This window comes from Meles meles, chromosome 13 (assembly GCF_922984935.1).
Source record: "Meles meles chromosome 13, mMelMel3.1 paternal haplotype, whole genome shotgun sequence".
Taxonomy (NCBI): domain Eukaryota; kingdom Metazoa; phylum Chordata; class Mammalia; order Carnivora; family Mustelidae; genus Meles; species Meles meles.
The window spans coordinates 73,518,947-73,536,464 of NC_060078.1; the positions used below are offsets into that span (position 1 = coordinate 73,518,947).

Sequence of the window (17,518 nt, forward strand, 5' to 3'; positions counted from 1 at the left end):
AAGACTCCTCTGCAACTGGGCCATCATGTCGGGCCTTGAGAAGGCTCAGTCATTTGTGACTGTGTTCCCCCCAGGGGTATTCAAAAGCCTGTGGACAGCACATCCCTGGGAAAAATTAGGACAGCATACTGCAGGACCAGAAGTCAAACTACCTGAGTTCAAAATCCTCCCTCAGGTATCTTACTTTGGGAGGGGGAATGTACGGCTAAACAAAGGGAGGAGGCTAGGATGATTCATGTGAGAATGGACTAGAGTCGGAGACTTGAGTAAAGAACTCGGGTTTAACACAGATACACATGGTTACATATAGAAATAGATATGCATATATAGGTGGGTTGGTACATACACTTATATTTCTTTGCTCTGTCAGCTGAGAGGTCCTTAACAAACGACACTCCCGTAGCAAAGAGCACACCCAGCTCCCAGATCTTGGTTTCTAATATGATTCTCCATCGTCTTAAAGAAATGGCTGAATCTAGGACAAAGGTGGGAAATATGCAAGGTGAGCCTGGTGCATCTTAAAGTATCGGAAAACATTGCACAAATGCTCAACCAAAAATTGACAGGGATCTGTCAAAGGGGTACCAGAAGCCAACTGAAAAGGCTCCCAGTGGCCAAAGCCAGAAATTAAATAAAGCTATACTGCATTACAATCCAAGGTAGAAAGTAAATATGTGTGACTCCATATCGATCTAAATAAATGTTTGAATCAATTAATAAATGAGGGCTAAGAGCCAAATCTCCCAAGCAAAAGAATAATTTATATAGCTACTCTCTCCTCAACAAGATGGAGCTTAAGTCCTCCCTCCTGAAGAGTGGCTTATGCATAGATTTCCTCCTAGAGTACACGGTGAGGGAAAGTAACCTCACAGAGGAGGAACGCGACAAACACTACTTCAGCCAAGTGATAACGATCAACATCCATAGTCATAGATCATGTTGATAGCAGGTCACTTTTATATGATGTGATGCAAATGGCACTTTACCTCTGTGATCTTCTGAAAATCCATAACCTCAGTCTAATCAGGAGAAAAACATCACACACATTCCAAGAGAGGGGTATCCTATGACATATTCCTCAAAATACCAGTATTCCTCAAAGCTGTCAAGGTCATCAGAGACAAGGGAAGTCTTAAAAACTATCACAGCCAAGAGGAGCCCAAGGAGACATGACAACCAAATGTAATGGGGTCTCCTGGATGGGATCCCAGAACAGAGAGAGGACATTAGGTAAAAACCAAGGGAATCTGAAGAAGCTATGGATTTTAGTGAATAATAATGGATCAATATTAGGTCATTAATTGTAACAAATGTACCATACTAATGTAAGCCATTAAAAATAGGGGAAACAGAGGGTGAGGTATATGGGAGTTCTCTGAACTATCTTCACAATGTTTCTAAAACCTAAAACTATTCAAACTATATTTGAACAAAAACCTCAATTTCAAAAAAAATGGCTCTGCCACTCACTAGTTAAATAACTGTCACAAGTTCAATTCCACTCTGTGCCTCAGTTCTCCTCTGTAAAGTGGGGTTTTTATACCTACTTCATAAAATTGAGGGAGGCAGATTCTATGAGAAAATGTATGCAAAATACCTGTCCTAATGCCTGGAATATAGAAGGCACAGAAATGTGGCCTAATTATTATTACTTTCACCCTCATCAGTAAAATAAAAATTTAAACTTATTAGCAACCACCTCAACAGAAGAATCTAAAAGTTTCCCTTTACTAATCTGGCAATTTTGAAATGCAAGTTACTGGCAGGAAAGGCTTGAAAGCCTCACCCCAAACTCATGCCCTGGGATTGGAATGGGCACAAGACGAATCTGGTATGAAGACAAACTGATTTCAAGGTCACCTGGCAGGGAGCAGGCTATACACAGCCCACACACAATGTCATAAAGCATCTCAGAGAATGCCGTTATTAAATATGGTTATACTTTCCTCATACACCCCATACCCACACACGACACGAATGTATGTAAAATCAAATGGTAACTTTGTTCAGTTTGTGCTGGAAAGATAGATGCATTTCCTACCTAACTCAGAATACTCTACTGATTCTGGACAGAAGAGGTAACAGTACACATACACAGTAAATACTGGCATATGGGAAGTGTGACCAGGGAACCAGCCACTTTCCACCATAAAAATGTTAATGCATGTTTCTCATTCACTCGTTAGCATCCTGTGACAACTTGGAATTTTTAACTGGAAATGGTAACAATAGATTTAATTTATTTGCCCAAATCCCACACTCATAAAGAAAACAATATTTCATAATGTATAACATTACCAAGGGAACCATAATTCATAGCTAAAGGGTCAGAGCTTTATAACAGATGGATTTTCTGAAGTGGTTGGGAAAACCTAAGACCCAGTCTCAGCAGCTTGACCCACCGGTCTGAGATATGCAAAAGAGCTCAAGGCAAACAGATTATAAATGGCATTGGTCCCCGTCACCACAAGCCCACCCCAACGATTTACCAGGCTTGGCTGGGCTGCCAGAAACCAAACTATGATTTATTGCTCTCTTCAAATTAGTAAAAGCAATGCCATCCATTGTGAATTCTGAAGCTGATGCTTCAAAATGGGCTTGTGAGCAGGTTACACTTCTGAAACCGCAATTCTTTTAACCTTAATTCCCAGACACTAGGGAAGGCTTTGCTTTCAACCAAGTTCTTTAGACAATGGTCATAACTGGTAATATGGCATACTTCTGGACTCTATTAACTCAAATCCAACTAAAACTCACCAAGACAGAGAATCAGCAGGAAGCCAAGTTGGATCAGAAATCTCCCCAACTCTCTCATTTCACAGATGGAAAAATTGAGGCTACAGGACAAAGCAACCAGCCTGCTGGGAGCCAAACTGAGGTCTCCTGTGCATTTTTAATGTATATATTACTATGTAATACATATGATACACTCTATTGTATATCGGAGAGAAGTGGCTCTTTAAAATCTAAAGATAAGTAGAGGAGTGTTTTAATGACGCCCTTGATGGACACAATTTGCCAGCCTTAAGGAGAGGAGGTGTAAGTTATGGGCACAATATTCCCCATGGGTAAAGTGGGTAGAAAGTGGGACACTACGTGGAGGTAAGCTGGCCAGGAACGGGGCTGCAGGGACCCACTAAGGGGAGGGCTTAGGGCCTGTGGGCAGGTGCCCATCTCAGCCTGCCTGAGCCCCTGATCCTGGCTTTAACATCTCACACATTGTTCTTATGCATTTTCACGGAAAGCAGTGTGGAGATCTTTCACGTAAATGGACCACACCTTCTGACTTCCTTCCTCCAGTCTCCAGAAGGCACTCTTCTCATTACTTCTTCTCATTACTTCTCATTACCTCTTCTCATTACTTCATCTCACATAATACTCTCCCAAACTTGCAAGCTCCTGCCTCACCAGATTCCTTCTGGTCCTTGAATATTGGGGTGTTCCTGCCTGCTGGGGTTCCTCCATATCCCCCAACAGCTGGTCCTTCTTGGCATCCTCTCACCATCCCATCTAAAGTGGCACTTCTCGCCACAAGCACCCCATCCTATGACATTTTCCTCACTGCACGTGTCCCTCAGAATGTGCCTTGATTATTTACTGGCACACTTGGCATCAGTGCCCCCCAAGCTAGACTGTGAGTTACCTGAGCACAGAGCCCTTGCTGTCTCGTCCGTCCCCGTTTCCCCGGGGCCTAGAAAGTGCCTGGCCCATTATTACCGGCCACAAAATAAACAAGCGCACTATGTTTGAGAGCTGTCAACAATTACTTGAGCCGAAAGAAAAATCTCTTTAATAGCAAGACCCCAGCTCCAGGCGAGAACGGAGCGGGAGGAAAGGCGAGGCCTCCTCGGGCTCCCAGTGCAGCTGGGACTTCAGTTCACAGCACAGAGCGCAGAATTAACTCAGTAGTGAAGTCTTTATACTGCGCCCACTTACACTTTCCAACACCCTGCCGAGTGGCACCGCTCTGATTTCCAAGCCACTCACCCGGGTTCTGCTCGATTTCAGAATCAAGGCTGAGCCTACGGATGAGTATTCAAAAGGTGCTTCAGTAACTTCAAATGGGGCGTGCGTGCATGCGTGTGTGTGTGTGTGTGTGTGTGTGTGTGTGTGTGTGTGTGTGTGTGGTCCTGACTTCATTATTAAGCGATGGATATAAAAGTGCTCTAAAACTCGAGATTCCAGACACGTGTGCCCACACAGCGTTTTCAGCTGCGTTTGATGTTGTGAAGAGCCGCTCTACGGCACTTGGGCAGCGCTGAGAGCCATCCACGGGCGCAGGAGCTCTGCGAACAACAGAGAACGGAGGTCACTTAAGGCTCCTTGAAAACGTGGCCCCACCGCCCCGGAACTCGGCTACACAGTGGGCACAGCCGCGGGCCCACTGGTCCTTGACGGTCCTCACGCCCTGCGGGTCTAACCGCCCCAGCAAGCGGCCTCTGCAGATGAAAGAAATGAAGCAAACTCTAAAACGGCCCCAGCCGGCCGGAAACACGCTGCCACGTGCGCACACCACAGACGCAGGCAAGAAAGGCCCAGCAGTCCCTGCCGTCACCTCCTCTAACAAGATTGATCTGCAGTGAAATAAAAGATAATGCAATCCAGGGGAAATAACTTTGGTTTCCTCTGAGAATGTTTGATGTTGGCAGCTCGCGAGGCTGCCTCCCTCTTCGGCCTGCCACAGGACCCAGCGGCCCAAACACGCAGGTGGGCACGTGTCACTCATGCACCCCCAGAGGCGCGGACCGACAACGGGGCGTCTCCTGCGAGCACTCCAGGCTCTCCCTGCAAAGCCAAAGCTGGCAGGGCCTGGATGCCCACGACGGGGTCAGGAAGCCCCAGCCGCTCAGAGTTCCCACTGTGTGGGTGGGTGGATGGCCCCCCTCCTGCTGTTCATCTGAAGCCACAGAGTTTTCTGGTTGCTTATTTCTAGCACCCTCCGGGGCCCCACCCCGGGTTTCAAATCAATGACACAGTTCTGAAACAGAGTTTCAACCACAGAAGACATGGCCCAGTCGCGTTTTGGACTCTGTAAGCCACAGACCTTTTGTCTTGGTCTGACTTGACCATCACCAACACACCTGAACTCTCGCATTTTACTGGGCGTTCATTTCCTCCGCAGGATGGCCAGAAGCAAAAGTAAGGAGGGGGCACCAGGTGGCGGGTTCTTGGCTACCATCTCAGAGAACGTGCCTCCATATGAAATGGTCCTAGAAGGCCAGCACTGTGTAAATAATTCACAAAAGCCAGTTGAGCTCTCTTCACTTGAAATCCTAGTAATACCATACGGGGGAGCTGCTGCCCACCCTCCCGTGGGGCGACAGGCAGCTAGCAGCTTCCATGTGTGGAAGAAGCTCTCAAGTCCTGATAGCCAGTGATTTGCAGATGATTATAACTTTTGCTCTGCATATCACTGTTACTGACAGACAAACCCCATCAATCCAGTGGCATGACGGATAATAAAAGGAGGCAAACTTGATATCGGGAGCCCTAATAAGCCTTTTTTTTTTTTTAAGATTTTATTTATTTATTTGACAGAGAGAGAGATCACAAGTAGGCAGAGAGGCAGGCAGAGAGAGAGGAGGAAGCAGGCTCCCCGCGGAGCAGAGAGCCCAATGCGGGGCTCGATCCCAGGACCCTGAGATCATTGACCCGAGCCGAAGGCAGTGGCTTAATCCACTGAGCCACCCAGGCGCCCCCTAATAAGCCATTTTTTATACCAACCATGACAGTCGTGAATGCTCGCGATCATTTGAAGAAAAAACAGACCCCTTAGAAGCCTTCTCTCTCCCCATTCTCCCGGGACCTTGGCACTCGTGCACCAAAGAGACTTCCCAAACCCAAGCGTTTTGTGTCTCAAAAGGAGGAACACAATGCAGCGTTGCATGGCGTGTAGTCTAGTTCAGGCAAAAAAAAAAAACCTTCTTCTCCTCCCGGAGCATCACTACGGACCCCCAGTTTGTCAAGGAAGGACACACACAGAGCAAGGGGGCCCTGACAGCAAGGACTTCAGTACATCAACAGTCACGGCACCTTTTCAATTTTGCTCATCTCTTAGTCTCTAGCCAAATGGAACTTATTACTTATAGCTTGTTGGGATTTATGAATTATTTATAGAAGTAGGTCTATGACTCCAGACTCTTAAAAGACAAACACAACAGTCCCCTCATTGTTACCCACAAATGTGCTTCTCTCAGAGAGCGCAGGCAGACATTCTCCACAACACACGCCGCATGTTTGGGCTGAAATAATCGTTGTGAAAATATCAAGCCTGGGAGATTATTCGGAAGCTATTTATGGGATGCCAAGATGTATTTTTAAACCGGTGTCTTTTCTTCTATGCCAGCCTTGGATTCGAGAGAGACATAGCAAACGTGTGCCACAAATGTATTTCCCGGCCTGAATATAGTTATGCCCTGTCGATGCTACCCAATGGTTCTAAACTGTGATAAAAAAGGGGGGGGGGCGCACCCCCTTCACGTGTGTCTGGCAGGTTCAACGAGGCCACGCACACGAGTCTCCCTCAGCATCCTAGAGCACAGGAGCTGGCTGGGCATCCCCGGTAAGGATGAAACATGCATGGGAAGATGCGGTTCAACTTTCCATCTCTGGCTCCCCAGAATGCATGACCTTGACTGACAAAATAGGTTAGACACTGCATGCCCTCGCCGGCTCCATCTCTGTCGCAGGCCCAGCTGGAGGGGTCGCCAGGGACACCTGGGTTGAAGGTATCCTGCCAGAGTCTTGTCTACACCTCCTCTCAGGACAGTGATGTGTTTGTTTAGCAGAAAAAAGAAACCCCATGAGGAGCTGGCATCGGGAGCCCTGCCCCAGCAGCAGCTGGCCCTGTACAGGAGCCCTGAGGGACGGGGGCCTTCCAGATGAACCCTCACCCCGGAGGCATCTGCTCCTCAGCGTCCCACGAGTCCCAAGCATGCTATTCCCTAACGTGGATCCAGCCATGACTGTCCCCAGTGTGCCTGCCCAGACTGTCCAGGCCCCACCTCCAGGCATGGTCCAGAGGCAGAAGCCAGACGAGGGAATGAAAAGTTCCATAACCCTCTGTGCACAGACAACACCCATGTTCCCAAAAGAGCACAGCCAGTGGAGAAGCAGGCAGGAGACCGTGAACTTACCTTGCTGGAACATATCTGCCAGGAGGGCGGAGAAACAAGAGAGGAGAGCAGGGAGAGAGAGAGGAGAAAAACATATTAATAATGATGCTGAAAATGACAATGACGATCATCACAGCTAACAGATGCTGACTTCGTTGCGTGCTCTGGGAACAGTACTTCCTTTAACTCAGAGGTAGTGGTCAAGAGCTCAGGCTCTAGGATGGAACTCCCGGGTTTAAGTTCTGGTTCAACACTTACTAATGCTGTGGCTTACATTTCCCAAACCACAAATAGATAGGAGTACTGGAAAGACCAAACAAATAATGTCCTCTGTTTTAAGAGCTTAGGTCAGTGTCTGGCACATAGCAAACATAATTCAGTGGTTGTCATTAATATTAATATTATTATTTTTCACAATGACCCTAGAGAGTAGGTTGTATTCTCATCCTTACTAAACAAACTATGAAAAGTGAGATTGGAGAAGGTTAGGTCACTCATCCAAGGCCACGGAGGAGTAAGCAACGGGCTCGGCATTGAACCCAAAGATCTGATTCCAAAACCCGTCTCCTCACCCACGACTAAGTGTCTGACTGGTTTATACATAACACAAAAGCAACAATGCCACACAACAGAATAAACAGAGGACGTGTCTACAAATATACCAGGGTTCCATATTTAAATCCCAGAAAAAAACATTCGTAAGAATTCTCCGCATCGTAACTCACAACTAATGACATCATGTCTTCACATTAATCCTAGGTCAAAGTCTGTTAAAAGGTGAAAAAATATTGGGGCGCCTGGGTGGCTCAGTGGGTTAAAGCCTCTGCCTTCGGCTCAGGTCATGATCCCAAGGTCTTGGGATCGAGCCCCGCATCGGGCTCTCTGCTCAGCAGGGAGCCTGCTTCCCTTCCTCTCTCTCTGGCTGCCTCTCTGCCTATCTGTGATCTCTGTCTGTCAAATAAACAAACAAAAAAAAAAAAGGTGAAAAAATATTAATTTTTTTCAACAAATACTGGGGAGGCCATATACCAAGCACTCTGTCCGGCCCTGGGAAACATACATCTAGCAAAAGGCATAAATGAACAAGCAGTCACTAAAATCCCCGAAGCGTAACCACCAACATGGCGTCTAACACCTTACATTCACTTTTTCCTGTTTATAGACTTTATATAAATGGACTCATATGGTATGTAATTTTCCTTTCTGCCTTTTTTTTTTTTTTTTTTTTTTGCTACACAGCAATTGTGGGAGTCACCCATGCCCCATGTAGCATGTAGTCGTGGATCATTCATTCTCTTTTTCATGTAGTATTCCACAATGCAATTAAGCCCTAATTTATCTTCCCCTTGTAATCGTAATGGACATTTGGATTGTTTTCAGTGCTTGACAATAGGCATGGCAATGAGTCTGTTCGTACGTATCTTTCGGTGAACAGACGTGCATACGTCAGGTCCTTTTCATTCAGGCTCGTCCTGCTTCTACTGCCTCCCAGTCACCCCAGAAGTACTCCTGGCTGCTCACATCTCCCTCAGTAACTTAAAGATGGAAGACAGTGCTGGTAGGTACACAGTCCCACCCAGACGTGAGCCAGCGCCTGCCCTGCGAATGGGGCTGCAGATAGGTACAAAACTTCTGGAAGACAGCTTGACAAGAGGTAAGGGAATGTTAACTATACAGTCCGTGACCTAACAGTACTGCTTTCAGGAACTTAATCTAAGGAAATAACTCAAGGCACCGAGTAAGTCTGTTCATCAAGGATGTTCATCACAGCATTGTGTATAATGGCAAAATGATGGATAGTGCCCGTTTGTCCCCAAGGAATCAAACCACAAATAATTTATCCCACACAATGGATTATGGTGCAGCCATTTCAAATGATTATTTAAAGACTCTGATCACATTTGAAGGAAAGAAATCAGACAGCAACGTGAAACATGTATCCTGAGCCCACTTCTGTGGGTATATGCCTACGTCTATCTCCACCAAGACAGACAGGCATGGAAATGTTTGTCTTCAGTGACGAAATGTGGGGTCACGTCTTTAAAACTTACATAAGCACTTCTGTATTATTTCAACTTTTTAACAATGCCATGCTTTTCATCTATACTCCAAATTTTAAAACTTTATCTTCATATTAAAAACTACATAAGAATTATATCATCAACATCGAATTTGCTGCCATTCGACAGCTACAACGTGAGCTCCTTACTAGGTCACAGAGAGTGGAGAGGAAAGGGGCACATGCACCTTTCAAAGAAGAAATACGCATCTGGTAGACTGAGCAGCCGGCGAGGACAGAATCCCCGTGGGAGTGGTTTTCATTCTGCTGGTGCAGACGTGACGCTCGCGAGGGGCATCTTTCATATGCCATACACAAGCTCCCCAGGGCGCAGCCAGGTTGTGGCTCAGGGATGACAGGCTGTAGGCTCACAATGCCCAGGGAGCTGGCTAAGAACACCACCCCATCCCTCATATTCACAAAAGCTAACTGGGATTGTAAATGGGCATAATGGTCTATTACAGGACAACTTCAGCTCTGCCCTAACATATATACACGGTGTATTACCTCCTAACCTCAATCCTTCTTCATTGGCGCAGGTTTGACCCAAGTGTGTGGCTAGCACTGCCCCCATGGCTCCATACTGTCCGGAGACCATGAGAAGGACCGCATGCGGCTTCCTAAATACACCTGCCACATGCATTTGCTGCCTGGAACGCTCCATCAGAACCACCCGCCCTCTGACCAGCCTGCACCCCAGAAGGAGCCCTCCTCCTCACCCTTCAAATGTCACAGCCACTGCGAGGTTTCTCACAGACAGGGAAGTCACTGTTTCCACCTCTGTGCCCCTAGAGTAATTTGTGCACGTTGCAATTACCACTCGTATTATAGTTAGTTATTTATATAGACCGTGAGCTCCCGAGGACGAGAGTTACATGTCTTAATCATCTTTGTCGGTCCTCACTGCCTGGTGTGGTATGCTCCCACGGGAAGGAAAGAGGGCTGGTGTGTTAGTGCTCATCTGGCCCAACTCCCTCACTTTACAGATGAGGAAACTGAGTCCCACAGAAGTAGGAGACTTTTCACACATGGCCCGAAAGACTCAGCGAGGACTACATGAGATCCATTTAGCCTTAATGAAGCACAAAAGCTCATCCTATTATTAGCAAAGTACAAATTAGAGATTTATCATTCTCCTCTAATGAATCCAGACAAAAATTTCCAACCTTGAAAACATCAGTGAAATAAGATTAGTCTCTCAAATACGGATCCCGTCTCGACATCCGTCCAGGATCCTCACCCTCCTCTCCGTGGCTTTTGACAGGGATGGCTTCCTTCGAAATTCAGTACTGATTTGAGTCACTGGAAAGTATCAGGGGATGGGGAGGGGAGAACTTCAAGCAGGGATTTAGTCATGTTATTCCTTCCAGTTTCACTGTATATTTCATGCTTTAGCAGACAAATCTGCATAGAGTGCTATTCATATCTTCTAATTTCAAAAAACTCTCTTGATTTCCATATAGGCTATTTTAGATTTAAGAAAAAAAAACAAAGTTTTTCAGTTTCATTTACATTTTGCACCTTTTCATTCAAATGTAAATTTTAATAAACACTAGTATAAATATTACAACAATTTTGCACATGAGTTATCTTGTAATTTACACTCTAAATTTATGTCTTTTGTAGTCTGTGGCATAAATCCTTCCGTTCTTAGCATTAGTTAGGTCTTTGCTCTGTATAATAACGGCTTGGGCACCGTCTTCAAAATTTCCCTCTGCTAGACTGAAACAGCCATCTAGACTTGGGCTCAAATGATTCATGGACAGAAGAACCAAAAACAAGTAAGAAGAAGGTAAATCCTGCGCTGTTTGACTACATTTTACCTTCTCCAAAATTCCGGCCCTCAGAAGATATTAGCCACAGAAATACTCTTAACATCATGTACTCTGGTGTTTGTGCCCGTCACCCCCAACTCCCAAGGCAAAGGGACTCATCACTCATAAAACTCAAACGGTCTCAAACCTGACTGTGATACTCGCCCTGCAGGCTACCAATCGCTAGGAATCATACGGGAGTCGGTCACTTACACGCTCTGAACTTGAAGTTCCTTGTTGATGACCTGGGGATAGTTCAATGCCCACACTTTGGTCTTGGGCAGTATTTAAGTTAGATAATTTACACAAACGTTCTCCCATCGGCTGCGGTGAACACTCACTCTGAGAATACGACCCAGCGCCATCTTTCCTGCTCTCCCAAGAGTGGGGAATCACACAAGCACAGAGCTGGGAGGTGCCAGCAACCACCCAGCCACCGTCAGGCTGAGGCCAAAGGACACCAGAGACACTCGGGCAGAGAGGAAATAAACCCCTTCAGACAAAGCTCTGCTCACACTCACTTCCCTCAACCCCAATCATTGCCGTGAACAAAGACAGCCTGTTCTCCAGCCCTTCCCCCACCCCCTGGAGCCATTCTGTCCTATAGATAGACAAAAGGCCCAGGAGAAGTGGGTGACTCGGATGTGGGAAGAAGAAAATAAGAAGGAACTCATATTTGTCTTTCTTAGCCTCGATGTCCAGTTTCTTCCATTAGGAGTGAGCGTCAAGGGTACTTGCCCTCCTCTCCCACGGCTGTTGAGAGATTCACACCCCAGAGATCTTTAATGCACTCAGTCCTCCAGAGACAGGGGCCATAAAAAGACTAGATTACTTATTATTATTAATAAGTTATGGCAATTAGGCTGGGTGATTCCTAAACGTTGCTGATTAAAAACTTTCCTGAGTGCTACTCATCCACATGGCTAGTGTTTACCTCTATTAAAAATGATTTAACTACACTCTGGATGAACCCCTCTCCTGTGCCTGGGTTAATAATTAGCAGTGCACCAAGCCAGGCGGGTTAAGTGAGTTGGCTCTCCTTTATTTATCTATTGCTTTATTTTATGAGGAGAACTGGATGGCAGTCTTATTGCCCATTCAGTCTGCTAGGAATAATTTACTATTTCAGTCCACAGTCCGTGGCTATGGTTAGAGAAACCTTCACTATTATTACAATATCACACTTAGCCCACACCCCACAGTATTAAAGATATGCCAAACAGTGAAAGTGTGCCTGACTTCCATAAGACTAGGGGAGGTAAAGTTACCAGTTCTCAAACAATGTAATCATACTACTCTCTCAATTTTGCTTTCTTTTCTAAGTTAAATTATATATGAGGGGAGTTTAGTTTCTTGAAAATGCATGCACTTAACTCCCATTTAAGAAGTCTCACCTGGGGAGATAGCTGTCTTGTGAGTCCTCCTGTGGTTTGAGCTACAGAAAGAAAATTCTCTTTTAAGTACAAGGGCTTTTACAGTAAAGCACTGTAAATTTTACTGGGACCCAACTAACCAGGGGCAAAGGGAGGGACCTAGGGAACAGCTGAAATGAACGAGGCTTCCTTGAATGGGCTGAGGTTCACCATTAACCAAAATCAGTTTCAAGATCAGCAGAGTTACCCCCTCACCAAATTTCAAAATCCAGCCAGCTTTACCCATGGCTACGAAGAGTAAGTAGAATTCAGTCTGCATACTGCTGTAAATCTCTGTGAATGAAGTGAATTCTTTCTTTCTTATGTTGAAAAGTGGGCACACCAATGCCTCCTCTCTTGTCCTATACCAGCACTCCAGAGTAGTTCTGCTTGACATTGATAAAGCCAAGGTCCAAAAAATGGCAGGTGGGCTTCCCCAGGACGGCTGGGCTAACTCCTTCTCTCTCAGATAAGATTCACTGCCATGGTACCACATAATTATGGCCACTGGATCCCATGACCTAAGACTGGGTCCTAGCCCCCAGCCAGGGGTAACCTCCTATAGCCAGTGTTTGCATCTATAAATCAGGAATGGGAGAGATAAGCTTCTTCCCTACCCTGGGACTATGATGAGGATCAGGTTGGGTAATTTAATCAGAATAGAGACAAGGACTTTAGCATCAGATCACAGAAGCTCAAATCCTTGCTAGTTCACCATCCTAGCCATGTTGGACTAGCTATTTAACACCCCTGGGTCTCAGTTTCTTCATTTATAAAATGGAAATAATATAACTTTCTTTTCAGACTCAAAGGGACAACCAAGATGCATGTAAAGCAATTAGCATGTAGTAGCTGGTTTATGGTACAGTACATGTTCAATGAGTGAAAGTTAATGTTATTTTAATAATAAGCAATAGGCTGGCATAGCAAAGAGCTCAGGTCTTGAAGGCAGAGCCGGTTCGACGTCTGACCTTGGGCAAAAGACTTTAACCTCCCCAAGCCGTGCATTTCTCATAAGCAACACACAAATTAACAGCAGCTCACTTCCGAGCTACCTCCTCACGCTGTGGAGATTAAATGAGGTAATGTATATAAAAATGCACTGTAACTAGTACTGCAAAAGATTTCTATAAACTGTACGACTGTTAGTCAACACACATGTATTGATTGACTACTATTTGAGAAGCCTTCATGACTTGTATAGGACTGGAAAAGTATCAGGGAAAAAAAGCCATTAAAATAAAATGATCATTTTAATTCCTTCTTGTCATGTAGCTACATGCCATTAAGAAACTCTAAAGCCATTCTCAAATATTACCCGATGAATGAACTATTTTTAATGTGTGAGATCAGAAACCCAAGGACGTCCTATCTCCAAACACTTGTGATCTAAAGAGTTGTGCCTGAAACTCAGAAGGTCCACAACGCCAGAGCTTGGCCTTTCTCTTTTGGCACCACTCACCCTTCCGACGTTGCCTGTCTCTTTCGGACCTGTCATTATTTCTCAAGGTCACCATGTGAAGGGCTCCCCCAGCCCTGCCCCGGGATTTGACCCATGTTTGAAGCCACACTCCCAGAGGCCTAGGGTTCAAAGAAGGTGAATGGGGACAGCAGGAGTAAGACCCATTCTGCTGGGCACAGTAGAGTTCTATGAAGAATTTGCCTTTAAGAATAAAAAAGGGTTCTGCCGCTTGATTAAATAAATTTTAAAGTCTGAACACAACAGACCACTTAAGTGGAGCCCCTTCCTATCCAGGTGCAAGTCTGTGCTCTCCTGGAGCACGGCCAGCACCAAGGCTCCTCCAGAGCCCCGGCATGGCCTCCATGGCACCACCCGGAGCTGTGATTAGTCTCCTGTGTCTCCAAAGCCAGACAGCTCAGGCAGCCACGTGGCCACACAGCCCATCTCCACACTGTTCCTGTTTCCCCCAGGCTCCCTCAGGCAGCTCGAACTGAACACATCCCCCTGAGTCACGGTGACTGGGCACTAGGCCTCCCTCCTCAGTCTCCAGCCCTTGGTGCCAAACACTCACCCATTCTTTCACGTGCGTAGGCCTCATTATCTCCTTCTGCTTTTTCTTTGCTGTCTCCCTCTGGGTGCTGGCTAGGGAAAGTTCTATGGTGTTCCCTTCTCCTGGCCTCTCCTCACCTTCTATCATGTTAGAAATGAAGACCAATACATTGCCTGTCATTGGCGGACCTCTGAAGGCACGTGGCAGTCAGTAAATGTCTTCTAGTATTTGTGAGTAAGAAAAAAAATTTTTTTTTAGAGCCCTGAAGTACCTTCCTGCTACATTTTCTAGAGAATGTGCTACCAACATCAATCGTGGGCCGCGCGCTTGCAACACATCAGCCAGCCCTGACTTGGGGAGGCAGTGCAAGAGATGCGAGCTAGGGAGGCCTGAAGATTTTTACGACAAGCTATCCCTGGTATATCTCATTCCTAGCACAGAGGGATAAAGCTCTTAACTACTGAAAGAACATAAAAAAATAGATTTAGGAATAATACTTTTTATGATTGCATTCTGTATACTGTGAAAGTTATGGTCGAATGTGCTAGTACTTTATGAAGCTGATAAAGGAGAACAGTATGGCTTCCCAGCGAACAGTGTATTTTATATCCATTTAAAATGTTTTCTCTTAAATCGAATTACTTTTTGAGTAATTATAATAAGACTAATCTGGGCTTAATGAATTCATGTACAAATACTTTAGACTGCATTATTAAAACCTCTATGATATGAAACTATATTAAACTCAATCCCTCCAGCAACCAGCATTTTTCTTTGGGAAAAAAGCATACATGACTTTCTCTGAATTCTTTTAAATCAGCTAACTGAGAAATCACAAGAAGCCACGTTGATAGCTCAAACAAAAGAAAAGTTTGATAAATAATATTGTTCTAATTTCCCTAAACTTACATGTCTGAATATCAATGGGGGGGGGTCACAGAAAGTTTTTTTTTTTTTTAAGATTTTGTTTATTTATTTGACAGACAGAGATCACAAGTAGGCAGAGAGGCAGGCAGAGAGAGAGAGAGAGAGAGAGGAGGAAGCAGGCTCCCTGCTGAGCAGAGAGCCCAACGCAGGGCTCAATCCCAGGACCCTGGGATCATGACCTGAGCTGAAGGCAGAGGCTCTAACCCATTGAGCCACCCAGGCACCCCAGAAAGTATTTTTATTAGGCATCCACGTATGCAAAGGGCTGAAGAGGCGGGCACCTTCCAGAAGAAATTGGTTTGGCTCTGATTAGCAATGCTAAGATCACTATTGGTATTAAAAAAAAAAAAAATCAGCTTGCAGCAATCAAGACTTATGTTCTAAAAACTCTCCCAACACAATGGCCTAAATATCTGGATTCTATCCACAGTAGAGGCAAAGCCACTTATCTCTGGGATTTGATTCCTCCAGCTACAATCTGGTTTGATCTCTGAGGTCCCTTCCAGTTCTAAAGCATGTTGGTTTTAAGTTTAAAATTACACACATTATATCAAATGCGCTCTTACGGCATACAGCTTATTCGTCATTGTACCCACGTTAAATTACATTCACAGAAAAAAAATTTTCATTCCCTGCATTTCACATATATCCACAAACATATCCATAATACAGCTGGTGGTTTCAAATTTATCCTAAGATATTATCTTGGTAGTAAAGTCTTTTTTCCCTTTACACATAAATTATAAACCATCTGAAATCTTTAAGGTTTTCATGCCGTCTTCCATCAATTTCTATGCCCCCCACCCAACATATACTTCCTAAAAGATGTTCTAGTCGTTCTGTTTCCAAGTCAACTGACTTTAGTACCTATGCATTCCTCAGGAAGGTCTGGGAGAGCCAGGCTTTGATAGGATTGGTTGCCTAGATTTTTAAATTCAAACTAGATGTTTACAAATGTCCAAGAGGATATGTCTCTCTTTGCCAGGTGATCGTTACCAGGATAGACAACTTTTAAGTAAACATAAGACAATGGCCATCATCATTATTCTGATGCTTTGGCACAGATTCCTATCAGGAGAGCTCCCAGGAGCCAGAGACCATTAAAGTCTGAGTTCGGAGAGGCTCCCCCCAGCATCAAGCATTGCGGATTAGAATGATGTGGGGAGTGAATGTGTTTTGGCAAACTGGCCTACATCTTCAGGAAGAACATTTGGCCACTGGAAACACTCTGGCCCGACCTCAGTTTCAGCCTTGCCCTGCCATAAAGCCTCTGAATAAATGGGGACAAATCATTTAAGCACCCTAGGTCCCAAAGGGGGTTTGACTAGACCACCTCTACCATCCTTCCCAGGTCTATGGTTCTCACCTGAACGTCCCAGGAACCCTTCCTCGGGATTCAGCTATACACCCCAAATCACCTGTCTGTCCCCCCGGTGCACTAATGCACACTTGCCATTTTCTCTCTTTCTCTCCACCTGAGCGGAAGGCACCAGGATGCCAGGGATGTTCTGTCCATTAGAATCCCAAAGTCTGAGGCAGAATAGTAGAGTATAGTGGACACATCTTCATAGTAATAATAACTAAAATGCTTTCAGAGTGTTCAATATATCACCCACGATTTTAAGTACTTCACACAGATTGCCTTAATCCTCTCCATTCCCCGAAAAGTTAGCAATCGTTATTATTCTCATTTTACATATACGGAAACAGAGGAGCAGAGAGGTTAGCTGAAGTCACCAAAGGTCACAGGGAAGCGAGTGATCTGGCTTCACACCCCAGCTCCTAACCCTGACGCTACACTGTCTCTTAATGAATGGCCAACGGATAGATGTGTGGAAGCTTAACAGCCCAAGTACCTCAGTCCTTCAAACAGTTCAGCAAATTAGCTTGAGCCATACCCATAATATATTTTTTTCATATATGCATCCCCATAGTTCTCGAATGCCAACCACAATTTTTTCTTTACCTTTATTATCTGTGGATTTGGGGTCTCATTGCAGATATCACCTGGGTGAGCCCTGACTTTGTTAAAACTTTACAAATAATCTTTAAAAAAAAAAAAAAGCCACGATCTCTGTAGGTTTATGGCAAGGTAAGGATATGGGGACAAGATACAGAGCCAGATGTAAGGCTAAGAATTCTAAAAAGAGGCTAAGGAAAGGGAGAACAATTCAACACA

General features: G+C 45.0%; 1 protein-coding gene across 5 annotated transcripts in view; it reads right to left on the reverse strand.

Annotated features, from left to right (window-relative positions):
- The window catches only part of GFRA1 (GDNF family receptor alpha 1), a 210,783-nt gene that overhangs the window by 142,585 nt on the left and 50,680 nt on the right, over positions 1 to 17,518 (reverse strand). For 4 of the 5 annotated variants that reach the window (XM_046027298.1, XM_046027296.1, XM_046027297.1 and 1 more), the window contains exon 5: positions 7,137 to 7,151. The exons of the other annotated variant lie outside the window; for it this stretch is intronic. In XM_046027298.1, coding sequence (XP_045883254.1) covers positions 7,137 to 7,151 — 15 coding nt within the window. The remainder of the gene's footprint in view (positions 1 to 7,136; positions 7,152 to 17,518) is intronic. 5 annotated transcript variants of the gene reach the window in all.